Source organism: Typopeltis vanoorti, chromosome 16 (assembly GCF_054136105.1).
Source record: "Typopeltis vanoorti isolate ZY-2024b chromosome 16, IOZ_Tvanoo_1.0, whole genome shotgun sequence".
Taxonomy (NCBI): domain Eukaryota; kingdom Metazoa; phylum Arthropoda; class Arachnida; order Uropygi; family Thelyphonidae; genus Typopeltis; species Typopeltis vanoorti.
In genome coordinates, this window is record NC_143564.1 from 67,734,816 (window position 1) to 67,753,537 (window position 18,722).

Here is an 18,722-nt window from a genome sequence, read left to right on the forward strand (position 1 = left end):
ATTTTTTTATTGGGGGGGATAGGGGCACCAACTAAAGTTTTGCACACAGATGCCAGACACTACTGGCATGCTACTGGGTATAGGGGCACCAACTAAAGTTTTGCACACAGGCGCTGGACACTACTGGAGCACCCCTGCATAGAACCCACACTATATCAGACAAGAACATATCTTGTTAGGGTTAGGTACCAAGAGATAGCAGTACTCGTAGTCTTCCACTTATAATTAAATTAGTGATAGTCTTGGGACAGCAATCTTTGATTGGCTACTGGTGGAGACTGAACTGCCCACTCAGTCTCCAAAAGCTAGACAGAGTTAAAAGGTCTCCCCTACTCCCTTTAAGGAAATAAAAGGGATTTATTTTCACATGCATTTACCTACACACAGTAAAAAACAAATGTTTTTGAAACAAGTTGGGAAATGTATAACAATGTTGGCATATTGTTACCTAATAGACAAAAGGCAACAAAATGTGCAATATTATATGTTCAGCAGGTGTATCCCAAGGAAGCTTTTAAAATGAGTAGCATCTTCATTTACTCAACCACATGCATCACTGGCACAGCAAATGTTTGGTCATCATGTACAGAGCAGTTGTTGTCCAATTTTAACAAAAATTAAGACTGCTTGATAAATTTTTCTTAAATTCTTAAGGATTAGGTTTAATCAGTGAAATAAATTAGTTCATCCCATTCATGAAACGTTTTACATGGATCTTATATATATATATATGACACACACAAGAAAGGTCATGAGACCTATAGCATATCTAACCACAGACATGGTTTCATATCATGTGATTCCTTCAAGAGGCAATCAACCATATTGTTTGTTGACCATTTCTAGACCTCTACTCAATTTTTCTTCTGAATTTCCGAAAATAACTGATTACTTAATTTTTAATACTGAGTTATATAATTTTAATTATGTACATTAACAAAGTTAATCAGAATTTTTTAAAGTCTAATGATATTCATTTACCACTCTGCTCTAGATAACAAAGCAGCCAATATAAAAAAATAAAAATACACTAAAACAAGTGCTGCAACTGTTACCATTTTTTAAAAATTCCGTTAAATACAGATTTGTTACATTTATTCAGTGTTTACTAGAGAAATGTTTTCTTCTAAATTGAACGCCAAATTTAATTTAGATGAAAATATTGTCTCCTAGTTGCAGTTACTACTATTTCATTATTAAATTATAATAATCTTTGTAAAAGACTCAGTGGGGTATTTTTGCTGCAAAAGTACTGCAACCAGAAGCGGGGGAGAAAAAACAAGCAAATCCACTCAATTGCTTGGAACTTAAAAATGCAACATTAATCCACCTGCGAGCCGTTTAATTAAGGTGGAAACGCTATCGCTACCATACAATACTTTTTAGACAATTAGAGACGATAATCACTCTCTATAGGCTATTTTAATTACTTATTCTGATGTTTCCTAAATCAGCAGTAAATATAATAAGCCATCAACATACTTCGGCAACTTCATTACTAGCGCCTTTTTTCTTCTTCTTTGATTTCGATTTTGATTCGCTTGGTGGCAGTGGAGATTTTATACCCTGAGGAACTTTTATTTTCTCAGTTTTGAAATCAGTATTGTCATCGTTGAGGGCTGATTCCTCTAAATCATCATCTTCTAATTTTAATACAGCAAACCTAGATGCACAAGCAGTAGCCATTCTCGGAAACTCAAACTCAGCTGTAATTCTTAACTGAATAACAAATGTAAATTATTTAACATTAAATTATTTCAGGACTTGAAAATCAAGTGATTTGTGGTCACTTCGTGTTCGAGGCAACAACTTAAGTTTCCAAATCAGTCATAAAGTTATCTAAATAACAAATGACCGAATGTCCTAAAAACAAAATGTGCCTTAACCCGCACAGAAAAACTGAAAATAACAAGCTATAACTCGCTCTGGTAGTCACTAAAGTAAAAGTTAAAACTACAAAATAAATTCTAACCACAGACAGTTCCGTAAAAACGTCAGAATATCACGTTGGCCGGAAATACGTTGGCTCCCTCTATTTGCACATTGCTATAAGTCATACTTTCTAGGACTTGTATAGAAGGAAGTAGTTAACTTGTTTCTAAATATAATTTGATTTTTTAATAAATCTCAGAGTTTGGTCGGTGTTGCTGTATTGTAATAACGACCAGGATATAGTAGAAATATAGAAATAAATTTATAACATTTTGAGTTATTGGGCATTGCTGGCGTTCGCGCAGAGATGACATCTGCTGCATCGGCTGCTATAAATGCTGCGAAACAAGCACTTCGCGTAGAATTAAAAAAAAAGATGAGTCTTTTATCTCATGAAGAAAGGTTGCGACAGTCAAAATTGGTTACAGAGAAGGTTAGATAAGTATTTTTTTATATGCTATTGGTTTTAAAAAATTAGACTACTGGTAAGCAGGTCTTTTTAAATGATGTCGCCCCTTTTTTTTTTTTCATGATATGCTCTTTCATGTTACAACTTCAGGACCTCCCTCCTTTCTGTTATTTAATAAATTGAAAATAAAATAAATAATTTTGGTATTTTCCAGATAAATTTATATCAGATTTGTAACTTCAGTAACAATATCCACAATATTGTTATTGAATATTTAGAAATATTCAATAACAATATTTAGAAATGAGAAGAGAAATCAAATGAATTTTGTTTGTATTCAGTAGTTTTTTTCCAAATATTTGTAATGATACATTTTTTTTTAAATGAAAATTTTGGAGATCGACGTTCCTGTGACATACATCATTCTAGATATCCCATCTCCTTCAAAAAGTGTGAGAGAGGGTTTTTTTTTTGCAAACCTTTAAACCTGAAACCTGAAACCTGCCCTATTCCTCCAGTATTAAAACTTACTTCTCCAGGATGAAATACTCCAATAAAGTGTTTATTTATTTTTAATGTGAGAATTAATTCACACACCCATTCATAAACAGAAGCACTAGGATATTTTGCTTGGAAAATGTTGTGAGTGCAATGCATTGCCAAAGTGTATGCTAAAATACTAAAACAGTGAAGTGCATGATACATTTTTTAAGGTAGTGGTTATCTCCTTCTTGGAACTTGGTAGTCTGATGATAATTGTGATGATACATGATTTTAGTTGACTCACAGGAAACTGAAAGCAGCCAAAGGTCATCGAAACAACTGACCTATGGAGGATTCCACAGATAGTCTCTGAGAAGGTAGTAGTTCAAGTAAATCTAAGAGTGTGGAGTCTTTGTATAACTGTGTCCTCGTTTGGATCATAATAACGATTTCTAGAGCGGTTTTTGGCGCATCACCCCAAATAGAACTATATTTAAAAGTTGAGCTGATTTAGAAATTGTCCAGAGTTAACTGTTGGAAAGGTCGTTCAGTCATGACCTCACCATAAATAGTTAACCCACCAACCAGAATACCAGACAATCCTCATTCTTCTAACACTCTGGACCTTTTCTTAGCTAGCTTTCCCTCCACATACACTGTGGATGTCTGTTCCAAATCTGACCATAGTCTTATTCAAGACCCCTTTTTTACACTTAATCCTTCTCCCAGCCAGTCTCAGCTCATACCCTATGGCAGTACAGTTGTGCCATTTAGGATAACCTGGAATTTTTGTCCCTTTTCCATGATTAGATTACTGTTTTCACTCTTGTGATTCAAACATCTGCACTGAACTAAAGAAATAAGCCTTCATTTCCCATTCCACTGCAAACCCCTTACCCATATCTAAGCCCTTGTTCTCCAAGTGTGCTCCTGCAGTCCATGATAAAAATGTAGTATATGTTCAATGGCTTAAATTAAAAATACAGCTTTTCATTCTGCTTATACAACAGCCAGAAACAAGTGCAAAAAAAAAGTTATCGACAATTCCAAAGCAGACTTCATAACAATGAAATGCAATAAACTTACTTCCTGCTCAATTGGCAGTCTAGTCTGGTCCCTCACTAAGGCTATGGAGTGCAGTTTCTACCCATCCTTGTTCCCACTCTTCTTGCATCATGATAGAACCATAGTATCCTCGCTTAAGGAAAAGATATACCTCTTGGCATCAGTTTTTTCCCTTCCAACTCTTGCTTGGATGGCCAAGGTAAATTTCCTCCTGTACTACAACAAACTGCTTACTGCATGCCTCCTCTGGACTTTTACCAGAAGGACATCAGGAAAACCCTAATTAATCTCAATACTAATAAGGCTTTGGTCCACATAGTATTCCTCTAGTTGTGCTCACAACTTGTGTCCCAGAATTAACACCCATACTGTATCACCTCTATAAGCTATCATACTCAACTGGCATCTACCTAACAGCATGGAAGCAGGCCTTCATCTAGCCTATACCTAAAAAGTGAGACAAAAGTTATCCACCTAACTATTGGCCCATTTTTCTCACCTCAGTACTTTCATAAATGATGGAGAATGTTATCAACAACCAGCTTCTTCACTACTTGGAGAGGTTTCAATTAATTAGTGATGACCACCAGTATGGATTCTTCCATTCTTGTTCTATAGCTGATCCCTGCACTAATCTTATCCACCTTTAAACACAGGCCATGGAAAGATTTGAAGAAACCCATGTTGTCACTTATATATCAAAGGTATTCAATCATGCCTGGCATTGAGGCCTTCTGACAAGCTTATGCCATCCGCCTCCTCCCTCCTGAATTCTGTGATTGGATTGCCAGCTTCCTTGCTGGTCATTCATTGCATGTCATGTTGGATTGCTTCCTTTCATCAGATTTCTCCATTAATGCTGGAATACCCCAGAGTTCTTATCTTCACCCACTCTTCCTTCTTTTATAGTGACCTTCTCTCTTTGACATCAAATTCTCTTTACAGTTTTGTTGATGACAGTACTCTTCATTCTTCCTCCTTGTTCAAGAAACTCTGTAGTACTGAAATGATAGATGCTTCAAGATCTTCTATAACCAGTAACTTAAATAGTAATCTTCTCAACATCCTCAAATGGGGTGAAGACAACTTAGTAAATTTTAATGCCATAAAAACTTAGGCTTGCCTTTATCTGCAAAAAAAGATCATACTTCACTCCTACTTACTTTTGATAATGTTCTTATTTCCTTTCAGGATCAGCTTTCTCTCCTTAGAATGACTGTCACATCTGGTTTAATCTGGCACAAACCTCTTCAGTCTGAAAAGCTTTTTTTTTTTTTTGTTCCCTTCAAGACATTACTTCTCTTCTGCTCAACTCTTAACACTTTATAAGTCTCAGATCTGACCAACCTTGGAATATTGTTTCCACATTTGGGGTGGTGCACCAAAATCCTTAAGAATTCTGGATGATATACAAAAGAAGGCAGTCTGCTTAATAGATGACCCTTTCTGCACAGATTTCCTTCAGTCACTTTCTCATAGGTACTCTGTTTTTGTGCTGTGCCTTTTCTATAGATAAGGCACAGCACTTTAATGGGCATTACTCTCCTAATCTCTGAATATGTCAAGGGATGACTGCACGCATTTCCATAGTTCATGCACTCAGAAGTAGTAATGTAGACATGGAGATCTATTGTGAATTTAGAATAACAGAATCCATATCAGTCATTAATGATTAAATGGGCTGATTGACCACCAGGATGTAAACATGTCGACTCTTTGATTTTCTCATTATATTAGAGAGGAAGAGATAGAGGACTGAGGTGTGATGACTAATTTTTTTCACCTTTTAGAGTGGGCTTGAATATAGGCATACTTCCATGCTGTGTGACAGATGCAAGTTGTTTGAGTCTGAAAAAGTATAGAGATGATATAGAATGGATATTAGTTACAAAGCACAACTTTTGAGTGCAACTGTGGTGCGACTATGAGAACCAGAAGACTTTTTTTTTTTTTTAATGGAAGCTGGGCAAGAGTGTGGTTAGTAAGGATGTTAGAGCTGGGTTCTTTACTTTTAGAGTGGTAAATGAGTGGAATAAGCTGCCAGAGTCTGTTGTGGGTGCTATGACAGTGAATGAATTCAAGGCAAGGCATGATAGATACTGTGAGAATGTCGAATAGTTGTGTGGACATGTTGTTTAGGGCCTCCCTCGATGAGCCTAAGCACTCCTTGGAGTCACCTGTAGTAATAATAATGTCTAGGTTATTATTATTATTCAGACCTCCATGGAGTCAAAAGACTTATCGTGGAAGGTCCTTCCTAGGAAACAAAGTATCATACCACTCCTTGATATCTCTATCATACACAACTGTCTGATACTATCAGAGTTGTGTATGATATTCAGCCAATCCTGAATCCAGTTGACTAACCCGACATCTAAACCCATGTGCTGCAACTTAAATATCAGCTTATCATGTGGGCCCCTGTCAAATGCCTTTGCAAAATCCAAAAAAAATGGCAATATATGCCTTTCCCTCATCAACTGCTCCTGTCATTTTATTATAAAAGGCAATCATATTACTAAAGCAAGAGCGCTCCTTAACAAATCCATGTTGACTCTCAAGAAAGTAAAAATGTCCCTCACTAATTTCTCCAAGATCTTTACAACTACCGATGAAACCCAAACTGACCTATAGTTAGACACATCCAGTCTGCTACCGCTTTTATGCAATGGCACTATCTTATCTTCCTTCCATTCCTTGGGTACCTTTCCTGTAACCAGGAAAAGTTCTCCTGTAGGAAAAGTTTTCCTGTAGCCTGGCTTTTCAACTTTCATTGAAAACCCAGGTCAACAGAGCTGTCAGTTCTTTAGCACATTTTCTCAAAACCCATGGTGAAATACCATCCAGTCTCACAGCTTTACTGACATCCAGGGTACTCAGTATTTGGAATACACTCTCCTCTAAATCTCAAACCTGCCCTATCCCTCCAGGATGAAATATTCCAATAAAGTGTTTATTGAACAACTCCACTATGTCCTCTGCATCAGTCATTCTATTCCCATTTTTATCCCACAATGTCATTCTTCCACAATCATTTCTCCTCCTACTAGCCACATAGCTAAAAAATTCCCTAGGATTATCTTTGGATCTTAGTGCCAGTCTCTTCTCATATCCAGTTTCGCCTTCCTTACCATATTAGTCACTCTCCTGGCCTAAGTCTTATATTCTTCATGCATCTGCTCTCCACCCTTCTCCTTATATCTCTTCCATAATCTCTGTTTCACCTGCAATTCCTGTCTGATATTGTTTGTCATCCACTTTACACCAAATTGTGTCCTCTTCTACACTTGTGGAATACAGTTTACTATTGCTGCCAACAAATATCCCTTTATAATTTCCTGCACACTAATGAAATCCTGGCTGAATGACAATAGGAAATCTATGGTGCACTGTTTCTGGTAGAATTAAGAAGTGACGGAGACAATAACTTTGACTTTGCATGATTTTACATGTATAATCAAAGTATAAAGATGTGGAAGCAAAATGTGCTTAAATACCCATCGGCCTTTGCAATGCACCAGAGGAGGTAGCTGCTACTTGTACAAGAGAGATCATTTACTGTTTAGGTAGTTCTTCTGTATAAAATTAAAGAGGTCAGAATGATATCAGAATTTGGAGGGTAGCAATAAATGAATGTTAGAAAATGTTGCAAAGAAACATCAATCTAGTGAGAGTCAAAAAAGAGTATTCTAGTTCTCTTATTTCTTATATATAGAAGAATCTATATACAACACTGGAGCATATTAAGATTTTCATAACAGTGTCAGCCACAGATTTATGACTATAAGGAGAGCATTTATTGTTCAGGAAGAAAATAACTATATAGAATGAAATGAACTTCATTGAGATCTAAAATTTCAAAGAAAATTATAACTTCTTTAATTACATATAAGTAGTATAGTAATTGACACTATCTGATATCTTATTCACTCAGTATTGCTGTTGCAAACCTGTCGTATCTGTAATTTGTTGCACATCAGTCAGGACCCACCATTGTGTGACCTGTCAGCAGATATGAATAGTTACACCACATGACAAATGTTGCGTGGACAAATATTTTACAGAGCTTATTTATCTCAGTTCTGGTTTCTTTTTCTCTTTAGAATGGTATAGATTATGAGCTCAAACAATATACTGTAGTCAGTTGTTTAAATACTTTATGAATTAGGATATAGGCTTTATTCTCCTTATAAAAGCTATGGTTATAAAACTCACAAAGGCCTTCGATACCAATTATTGAAAAATTATTAAGAAAAAATTTCTTGCAAAAAATTCTCTGCAAGGAAAATTTTCATCATCCACCATGTATCCTTAAAGAGTATTCAGCAATTATAAGTGAAAAGCTTCTGCAAATTACGAAGGTAAGAGGATATCCTCGATATCTTATATAGGCTAATCAAAGCTATACCAAGGAGTACTAATTGTTTTTAAATTTGTCTATAAAGATCTTAAAGAAATAATAATCAAAGGGTGAAACAAGTTGTAGCTTATTCCCATCTCCATTTAACATATATAACATTGTACACAATAGAAAAAGAAGTTAATATAGCATTAAACAAACTTGTAGAATTTCTCTTAATACAGTGCTTTCTGCAGATGATCAAGCAGGGTGGGCATGGATGTTTGTGATTGTCTGAAAATAGTAGTGGTGGGCAGTAGATGGCATTGGTGTAAATGATGCGGTTCGCTGTAGTTGGTGGATTGAGCGGTGGAGACAGAGAGTTGTAGAGTAGATGCCCTCCTTTGATGAGTCTTTGGACTCCTTTGAGGTGTCACGTAATAATAATAGTAATGGAAATGGAGTGGAAGAACTTGAGCAAAAATGTGATGAAAATAGTGAAATAAAATAAAGTGAGTGGGCGGATGAAACTGAAATGATTGATGTGAATGAGATGGAAGTTAGTAAGATGAAGCATGTCAAAGGATGTTCATGTAACATTGTATGGGGATTTGTTCATAGGAGGTGTAGTGAATAACAGGGCACATAAAACATGTTTTATGGAATATGGAAAGAATGAGTATCAAGGTTAGTTGATAGTCATGGTCACAAATGACATGAGAGGTGGAAAAATGAATTAGGGGATTTGAGAAAGTTGTTGATGGAGGTGAAGTATAATAGTGTTGTGAAAGTAGTGAATATGTTGCCAAAGCATGATAATTGAGTTGAGAACGGATATAATGATTAGCAAAATGGCTAAATTGTGTTAAGCAAATGGTGTGCAATTTGTGAATTTAGAGAGTTAATTTGAATGGAAGTTGGAACAGCTTAAGGTAGATAGACTGCATTTTAATGGGTTTGTTGAAAATTTGGAGCAACTAGTCTGCTAAAAGTGCACAGAATTAAGCTAAAGTGAATGTGGCTAAAGATGAGAGAGGTTGTGAAGTAAATTGTCGAATGATTGGTAATGGATATAAAGGTGACAGAAAAATTGGAATAAAAAGCAGAGGAATTGTATCCTCAAAGAGTGGAAGCCCCTCAAGGGCTCACTTTAGTGAGTACAGGAGTGGCAAACTCGAGGTACCTGATGCTGGACCATGCTTTATTCATGTACTATCCATCTGTTATTCCTTTCCTTATGTTCTTGCTCTCCCTCTCTCCCCCCAATGCTATTAGATATTTAAGTGCTAGGGATGAATCTTTCCTATTTGCTATTTCATTTCTTCTTATGTAGTGGGAGTTTGTCTTCTCTTCTGGATATTGGCCTCACCTGGTAGGCTGAAATCTCAACCCATCTGGCCAGTGGGATGAATTAGGACCAGAACCTCTCAGATATGTGAAAAGGGTCTCTTCAAACCCTACCCTTTTTTTTTTCTTGCAGCGACTTCACTCCAAAATGCTAATATGGTTGTGGTGCAGAATAATCAGAGCCACGTTCAGGGCTTAGGCAGTGTCCTGTTTGAGAAGTATATTAGTCTCCAGGAAAAGTCAGTGATATTGTAAACAAGGAATACTGAGCATATAAGATTAATCTTAGAAGGGAACTTTACATAGGTACATGGAATGTATGGGGCCTACAGATGAGTACTCTTGATATTGTCTGTAAAGAGATGGAGAGGTATAACATTGACATCATGAGAAGGTCACTTCAAAAGACATGATGGTAAGCTAGTTGTTCAAAAGCGACTCAAAGCATGGTGTACTTGTGATACTGAAGACAGTTCAGACATGAGCCCCTCTTAGTTATAATCCTGTTAATGACAGGATACTTTGTATTAGACTTAAAACTCATCCTGCCAATGTCAATCGTGATTTATGCACCCCCACACACAGATAAGCCTGATGAAGAGAGAGGAATTCTATGAAAACTTACTGTTTTGGACTGCCTACCAAGGAGAAATGTACTTTACATCTTAAGGAACTTTAATGCAAAAGTTGTAAAGAGTACGAGAGTTAGGTTTGAGTGAATATAACACCTGTGGTGAAAAACAGGATGTGAAACACCCATGACAGATCTATACTTATACATCTGGCATTGATAGATCAAGGCACCAGATTGATTACATCCTAGCTCTCCAGTGGTGGAAGACAAGCATCTCTGATGCACATACTTGTCCTAGAGCAGACTGTGGTACAGATGATTAGCTAGTAAGAGCCAAAGTAATCTTACTAAGACTCGGAAACCTTCCAAGTCGGGCATATCTCACTAGGCTGAATATCAGATTAATTCCTACTGAGTTCACAGAGAAACATCAACTTGATTGGATGATCTTTAGGAGACTAGTGAGAACTCACCTGAAATGCTTTGGGGAGGAGTCAAGATTATAATACAGGATACAGCCAAGAAGTGACTGCAGAATATAAGAGATTACATAGAGAAGTCAGAAGAGCCATCAGCAAGGAAAATTTTTGTGACTAAAAGCACCAGTTTAAACCCAAATTGAATGTCATCAAAGACAGGAATGGAGCAGTACTAACAGAAGAACTGGAAATCAAAAACAGATGGAAAGAATACTGTGAGGAACTGTACAGCAGAAAGGATAAGGAAAATTTGAAGGAGCATTCTCACCAGGAAAATTTCTATTTGGAACCTCCTCCACTTAGACATGAGGTTGATATAACAGCTTAACAGCAATAATGCCCTGGGTACAGATGGAATCCCAGCAGAGTTAATTAAGGCCACAGTGAATGGAGAGAGATAAGATTGTTTCAAAGATTGATTACAAGGATATGGGAGACAGAATCATGGCCTAGAGACTAGAAGAAGTTGGGTTTTCATACCGCTAAATAAGAAGGGAGATATGAAAGATTGCAAGAACTATAGAACTATTAGTGTAATATCTCATGCAATCAAGATTTTATTAAAGATCATTCTGAATGGGATTGCGGCCAAAGTTGAAGCAGAGATGCCTGAGAAACAAACAGGTTTTAGGAAAGGTAAGGGTAGCAGAGATCAGATCCTTTTCCTTAGACAGATCATAGAAAAGTAACGAAATAAGACTCCCTATGGTAACATGTTTCATTGACTAAATCTTTTGACTGTGTTCAGCATGTGAAACTGGGAGAAGCAATGAAAATAATGGGTTTTCCTCATCACATTATCTGGTTGATAGCCAACTTGTATGAGCAAGAAGCCATAGTAAGAACAGGTGTTGGATTGACTGACTGGCTTCAAGTTAGAAAAGGAGTTAGGCAAGGATGCCTACTTTCTCCTCACCTGTTTAGTATCTATTCTGAGGACATCATGCATGTAGCATTGGATGAGCTTAAAACAGGAATTAGGATAGATGGTAGATTGATCAGTAATATGAGATATGTTGATGATACAGCACTCCTTGTAATGACAAGGAAGAACTATGACAAATTCTTGACAAAGTCGGTGAGATCAGTAAGACAGAGGACTTCGGTTCAGTTGTAGCAAGACAAAGATTATGCTTCAAAGGAAATGCAGACAGGGAAGCTCCTGAGGAACAAGTGTATACTTCTGAAAATAGCAATAGAAGGTAAAGTTCTTGGAAAAAGAGGAAGGGGTATACCTTCAATGAGGTGGATGGTTTGTCTGGAGTGACTGATCTTTAGAGTTGAAGCCTCTAGAAAAACATACAACAGGACCACCTGGTGAGGACGGGTGTGACACATCAGCGAACATCTGAGTGACCATACGGTATCTGTTAATGTCCAATAAATGGATTGATGGATGGAAGAGTGGAAGTGAAAAATGGTTGTATTATATGAAGATTTTCAAGATATTTTAGTACAAGCTTGAAATTAATGTTATATGCTTATGACTGTGAAATATTTTGACAGATTGGTTGAGATTGTAAAAGAAAGTGATTCTAGTGGGAAATTTTAATTATAGGAATGTGGATTACAAGTATGGTGAACACAATTAAATTAAGTTTCTGAGAGATTACTGTCTTAAGCAGTATGTGATGGAAGCAACATGAGGTCTTAGAGTATTGGATTTGGTGATTTCCTCAAGGATGTTGTTGTGGATGTGGTATCAACACTGCCTTAGTGAAAATGATCATGAGGTGCTAGTTTGGGAGATGATCAAATAGAGGAAGGGTACTGTTTAGTATAGATATATGTGGAATTATAATGTGAATGATAATTTGAAGCTGTGTGGTCACCTAGCATTGATACCATGGTTTGATGAAAAGCAACATACAAATATGCAAAAAGTTAAGCATATAAACAGATTGGGAGTGAAATGAATGAACTGTGTGATCAAGTAGTCCCTTGGTGAACTAAAGTCTGTTGCATCACATTTTCTAAATGTTTTGTTAATTTTGTTGAGCAGTGTATAATATTCAACCTGCAATGTCTTAGTCCAAAATGTATAACCTTGCATTTAACAACTGACACTCATTGACATTTACTTGAATGAATCTGTTTAAATTAACCTATAAGGATTCATTATAAGATGTGAGAAAATCTCTCTCTCTCTCTCTCTTCCCCCACCCTCCAATTATACCTTCTTACACTAGTAAAAACAGCCTTAACCTACTGAAATCCTCCTTAGTATCTTGTGATCTAAAGTTCCATTACTAGAAAACATATTTCCCAAATATATGAAATTTTCAACCTTTCTCAGAACTTGACCACCAGTCTAACACCATTAATCTGTTTACATTTTTCTCTCCAACTTAAAACCATGATCTCTCTCTCTCGCTCTCTCTCTCTTCTTATAATATGCAACCCATAATTCTCTATCACAGTATTCCATTTGTCTAGTTGGTTCTGTAACTTCTTATTGATTTTTGTAATGGCTAATTAATTTTGCATGATTTAGAAAATAACTACATTGTACCTCCTTAACATATGTCACCTTTTTATCCATCTAATTATGAATGACATGCCATTGGATTTTTTTGAACTTAAATTATGATTTAAAAAAAAAAAGACTGCTCTTGGAATTGCTAGTATTATTATTTCTAATCATATATTAAATTATTACAATTTACATAATAAACTATTTATAAATGGTTTAAATTGATAATAACTTACAACTTTCTTATAGCTTTTGAAAAATGATCGATTTAGAGGTAGTCATAGAGTTTCTATTTACCTGTCTATTGATGATGAGATCAGAATCCAGACAGAAGGCATTTTGCAACATATTTTTCATACTGGTAAAGAGTGCTTCATCCCAAAATTTCAGTAAGTATGGAAATTGAAAGTAGATTACCTCTGTAATTGCAGATTTTAATGGTAATTACTACACAATACTTCTTGTTTGCTATTATACATCCAGAGGAATTAAAATATTACTTGAAAATTTAGAAAATGCAATAAGGGACCTCATCTCTAAATGTACTCTGTAATCAAGATATTAATTTGGTCAGTGTCTGCCTGATCAGTTGATCAACTGCTTAGCCACAAACCTAAAAAAACAGTAATAATTATCACTGTTTGTTAGCTTTTCGTGGCTGTTTAAAATTGAAAACGGCAGTCTTCTTGATAGTCTTTTAAGGATTTACTAAAATAAAGAGCCAAAAGGCTTCAATTTGGCAATGCAAAATTATATAAATTAAGTGGATATTAAATCCAACATAATTTCAGAGCTGAATACACAAACTATAAAACTTTCGTATTGAAAATTGACCAGAAAGCTTGCAGGAATACACTCACCGCTATGCTAAGAGTTGTCCTAGCCAAACTTAATAGGAAGCATGCATGCCGAAGTGCCTAACAAAATCCAACATAATTTCAGAGCTGAATACAGAAACTATAAAAATTTCTAAAGTTAACTAGTAGTATGGCGGCGAGTGTATTTCTGCAAGAGCTCTCTGGTCAATTTTCAATACGAAACTTTTATAGTTTCTGCATTCGGCTCTAAAATTATGTTGGATTTAATATCCACTTAATTTATATAATTTTGCATCACTGAATTGAAGCCTTTTGGCTCTTTATTTTAGTAAATACTTTATGCACCGACCGAGAGTTTGCTTACTGATAATACACTTCTCCGACGCTTTGAGTTTCTTAGTACTGGTAGTCAAATTCTGAATTGATTGGAAATTTTCTGATGGTAGTCGAGTGAGTTTGTGGACTTTTGTAAGTGATACTTGTTGCAGATGAGTTCTGAAGATCTTGCCATTTCATGCCAGTGCTTTTATCCAAAAAATTCCGAGTTTTGCAAAAGTGCTAGCCAGGCTAGAACTGCACGGTAAGAGGGGTTTTTTTTTTTTTTTTTTTATTCAACTTCTGACAACACATCACATTGATAGACATGGAAAAAACAAATAGATAAAACAATATTTGAGGAAGTATATTGTGAATTCATCAGACTGGGCAAGCTGCTTAATAACAATTGGCTGGAAAAGGTGGAACTTTATGATACGTTTCCCCCTGCAAGTGTCACAGGTGATGACGCCGCTAAAATGGAGGAACAGCTCGAATCGGTGATCTCCACTCCTTCAGATTTTGAAGAGGTCAGCACATGCAAGAAGTGCAGAACAATCATAGAACCACTGAAAGACAAAGAAATGGAACAAGACGGTCAAGTTTCGGACTCCACTGCTTCTCCCAAAGAAAAGGTGCCTCCAATTGTACTAAGAGAGAAACACAGATGGTTAGCTCTAAGATCTACAATGTCCAGTTTACACATTGGTTATACAAAGACCAAAAATGTGGATGAGGGTATAAAGATACAACCTGCCACAGTGACAGATTACAGAAGGTTGACAAAGGAAATGGACGTCAGAGGTATTCAGTACCATATCTTCTCACTCAGTTCAGAAAAAAAAAATTTTAAAAGTGGTCTTCTGTGGCATCTGAAGACATTGATACAGAAGAAATAGCTGCTGATCTTAACTTACAGGATCTGCCTCCTATTAAGGTCAGCAGAATGTATAGATCTGATAAGACTCCCACGCCATTAGTCCTTGTAGAGATCCATAACATTTACAAAAATATTTTCAACTTAAAAACAATCTGCGGACTCGTCATCACACCAGAACCATTCCGGAAAAGGGCATCTTCTGGACAATGCTACAGGTGCCAAAAGTTTGGCTATGCCCAGAAACTATGTAAAACTGAGTTTAAATGTCTGAAATGTGGAGATAGCTACCCAACCAATATTTGTACAAAGCCGAAAACCACCTCGGCTAAATGTGCCAACTATAAGGGATGTATTCAGCACCCGAAAAACAGCCGATTGGAGACAACTAAACAGTCCTCCTCCTCTAACACAAGAATACCAGAGGCCCCTGCACCACAGTCGGAGGCCTTCAAAGGTAGTAGGGTGCCAAAGGCAAACAAGAAGTTATGCTGATGTGGCCCGTACAAACAAGTCGACACCAGAATAGAATCAGCCAACAGCACCTACAAACCTGACAGCTGTTATTATGGCCTCTCTAGCAAACATGCAACTAGACTTCAGCCTGTCAAACCCTTCAGCAACCTCCACTAAAAGATTCCTACTCGAAACACAGGCCATCCTCACAGCACTTATAGATGAATAGAAACAAACTTATTCCAGCCTCTCTTCAGATCGTTGCATGGAATGCAAATGATTTCAGAAACAAAGTTTTGGAGCTCCAAGATTTCACCCATAGATATCAACCAGATATTATTCTAATAAGCCAGACACATCTAAGACCCTTGGACAGCCCTAAAATAAGGCGTTATCTCCTATATAGAACTGACAGGTTAAACTACAGAGGTGGTGGCACTGCTATCTTCATCAAAAATCATATCAAACACCATTCTGTAAACAACCAATAACCTTGAGGTCACAGGCATGGAAGTATTCACTAGTTTGGCTGGCAGACTGAAAATCTACACAGCTTACAACCCACCCTTAAAAACTCTACTGCATTCTGATCTAAATGCCATCTTAGGCTTCAGAGAGTCCATCAGTATTGCCAGAGACTAAAACTTCAAGCACCCTCCCTGGAATTGTAGAACCACCAAAAAGAATGGCTGCATCCTTTCCAACTACATAGGATCAAACTATGCTGTTGTGGCAGGCCCCACCAAACCAACTCATCTTAGTACTTTTGGCACTGCTGACATCCTGGATATAGTTATCCTGCAAGATATTAAACTTCAGTACAGCCTAAAATCATTGAACGAGTTGTCATCTGATCACAACCCAATTCTACTACAGCTGGAAAAACAAGAATACCTGTCTCCTATCTCTCACTCATTTATATCGTGGGAAAGATTGTCAAAAGTACTCCGGGATTGCATTGGACCTGTTCCTCACATATGTACAAAAGATGTCGAGATCGCGGTTACAAGCCTCACCCGACAAATTAACTCTGCTATAATGGCAGCCACCTCCTACAAATCTGTCCCCAAGGCTGGTCGTTTGCCCAAAGACATTATGAACTTGATCAGAGAAAAAAACAGAGCAAGGAAAAGATTTCACAACACTTGTGCACCACAAGACAAAACAGCTCTTAATAGACTAAATGGGGCAGTGAGAGATGCACTCAAAGCTCACAGAGACCAATTATGGGAAGAAAAGTTAGTCTCTATCTCACCTACTGATTTATCTGGGGACTACTGAGAAATATCAGAAACAAAGGCAGACTTCTTCCCCCTATACTTTTTGACCAAGGCCTTGTTCACACAGATGTAGAAAAGGCAGAAGCCATAGCAAAAAATTTAGAAGAGCAGTGCAAACCTTCACATGAAAACTTTAGACTTCGATCACTTGTATAAAATTCACAGAGAGATCAGACACTCATTAAAACTTCCTGATACCGGTGCTGACCATATTGCATCCACGTCACCTGCTGAAATATATGATATTATTAAAAATTTAAAAAACAATACAGCTCCTGGTCCAGATGGCATTACAAATAGGGTGATCAAGCTGCTGCCCCAAAAAGCTGTAGTGCACCTGACCATAATAATAAATGCAATCTTAAGGTTTCACTGTTTTCTTCACACCTTGAAACAGGCTGATGCAATCCCAATTCATAAGCCAGGCAAGAACCTGCACCTGCCTCACAATTATCATCCTATCAGCCTCATCTCCAACTTGGGCAAGATCGCAGAGGTAATCCTCTCACGACTTCAAGCCTCTGTAAATGAACTAAACATCCTTCCTAAAGAGCAATTTGGTGTTTGGCAACACCATAGTACTATGCAGCAAATCCGAGAGTTTGCTCGGATTTTCTGGGTAGTACTATGGTGTTGCCAAAGTGTATTGATGCCAATTGTTGCCACCAGCTACAACTGGCATCAATACACTGGAGCTGTTTTTCTTGATCTATCCAAAGTATTTGACAAAATATGGCACTTCAGATTGCTACAAAAACTTATCTCAGCTGGTATCTCACTGAAAATTGTACATTTAGTTAGATATGATTTAACTAAATGTACCATTTTCAGTGAGATACCAGCTGAGATAAGTTTTTGTAGCAATCCGAAGTGCCATAACAGAACCATGCAAGTCGAGATCAATGGTACTACCTCATCCCAGCGCCATATCTTGGCCAGAGTACTGCAGGGATCCCTACTGGCTCCATTGCTGTTCTCTATACACACATGTCAGACATTCCGCACAACCCAATGTCATCGATCATGGCCTTACGTGTGGATGATATAGCATTATTAACCAGATCTCTACGGCCACACCTCATTACTAGAAAGCTTCAAGAAAACCTTCTAAAGTTAGAGAAATGGTTCTCCAAATGGAGACTACAAGTGAATTCCCAAAAAAGCTCAGCCATTCTCTTCACAAAAAGATCGATATCTCCTGCAGGAGATGTCTTACTATTCATTACTAAAATTCCCTGGCAGACAGAAGACAGAAACAAAATACCTTGGTGTCGTGCTCTGCAAAAAAATTAACTTTTAACCAATACATCAAGACTACGTATGCAAAGGCATCTAAAGCCATCGCCCAGATCTACCCCTTAATTAACAGGAACAGCAAGCTAAACATCAGAATTAAATTGCTTTTATACCAGCTGACGATTCATCCTATAGTCACTTATGCTTCTCCAGCCTGGAGCCATACCTCCAACACTAACATTCTCAAGCTGCAACGTGTACAAAACAAGTGCCTGTGAATGATTCTAAATGCCCCATGGTCCATCAGAAACAATCAACTTCATCGAGATACAAATATTCCTTATCTCTTCTCTTTCCTACAATCTTTAGCAACAAAGTTTTTCTTAAAAACATCCATACACCCCGACGATCTAGTTCAGCAAGCTGTAGACTACGAGGCAACGGATATAAAAGACCAAAAAGATCAAACATAAAAGACCAAAAGCCATTTTAACTTCCTGTAGCGATGCATAATCTCCATGCCCATCCAGGGTAAGCAAACTGCTCATAAAATTTTACCCTCACTGTAGCTGTAACAGATAGTGGTGAATATGAAAAGCATCTTGCTTCACCCCTAAAGACATTAATGTCAACTGTCAA

The 18,722-nt window shown here is 37.1% G+C and overlaps 2 protein-coding genes across 3 annotated transcripts in view; one reads left to right on the plus strand and one right to left on the minus strand.

Moving 5' to 3' along the window:
- Positions 1–1,952, minus strand: part of LOC150098099 (G kinase-anchoring protein 1-like) — a 217,775-nt gene extending 215,823 nt beyond the window's left edge. For both annotated transcript variants that reach the window (XM_090406355.1, XM_090406354.1), the window contains exon 1: positions 1,483–1,952. In XM_090406355.1, coding sequence (XP_090262481.1) covers positions 1,483–1,686 — 204 coding nt within the window. In that variant the 5' untranslated portion in view covers positions 1,687–1,952. The remainder of the gene's footprint in view (positions 1–1,482) is intronic.
- Positions 1,953–2,064: 112 nt separating this feature from the next.
- LOC150098100 (5-formyltetrahydrofolate cyclo-ligase-like) overlaps positions 2,065–18,722 on the plus strand; it is a 44,918-nt gene continuing 28,260 nt past the window's right edge. Inside the window, exons 1-2 of the mRNA XM_090406048.1 lie at positions 2,065–2,365; positions 13,351–13,490. Coding sequence (XP_090262174.1) covers positions 2,240–2,365; positions 13,351–13,490 — 266 coding nt within the window. The 5' untranslated portion in view covers positions 2,065–2,239. The remainder of the gene's footprint in view (positions 2,366–13,350; positions 13,491–18,722) is intronic.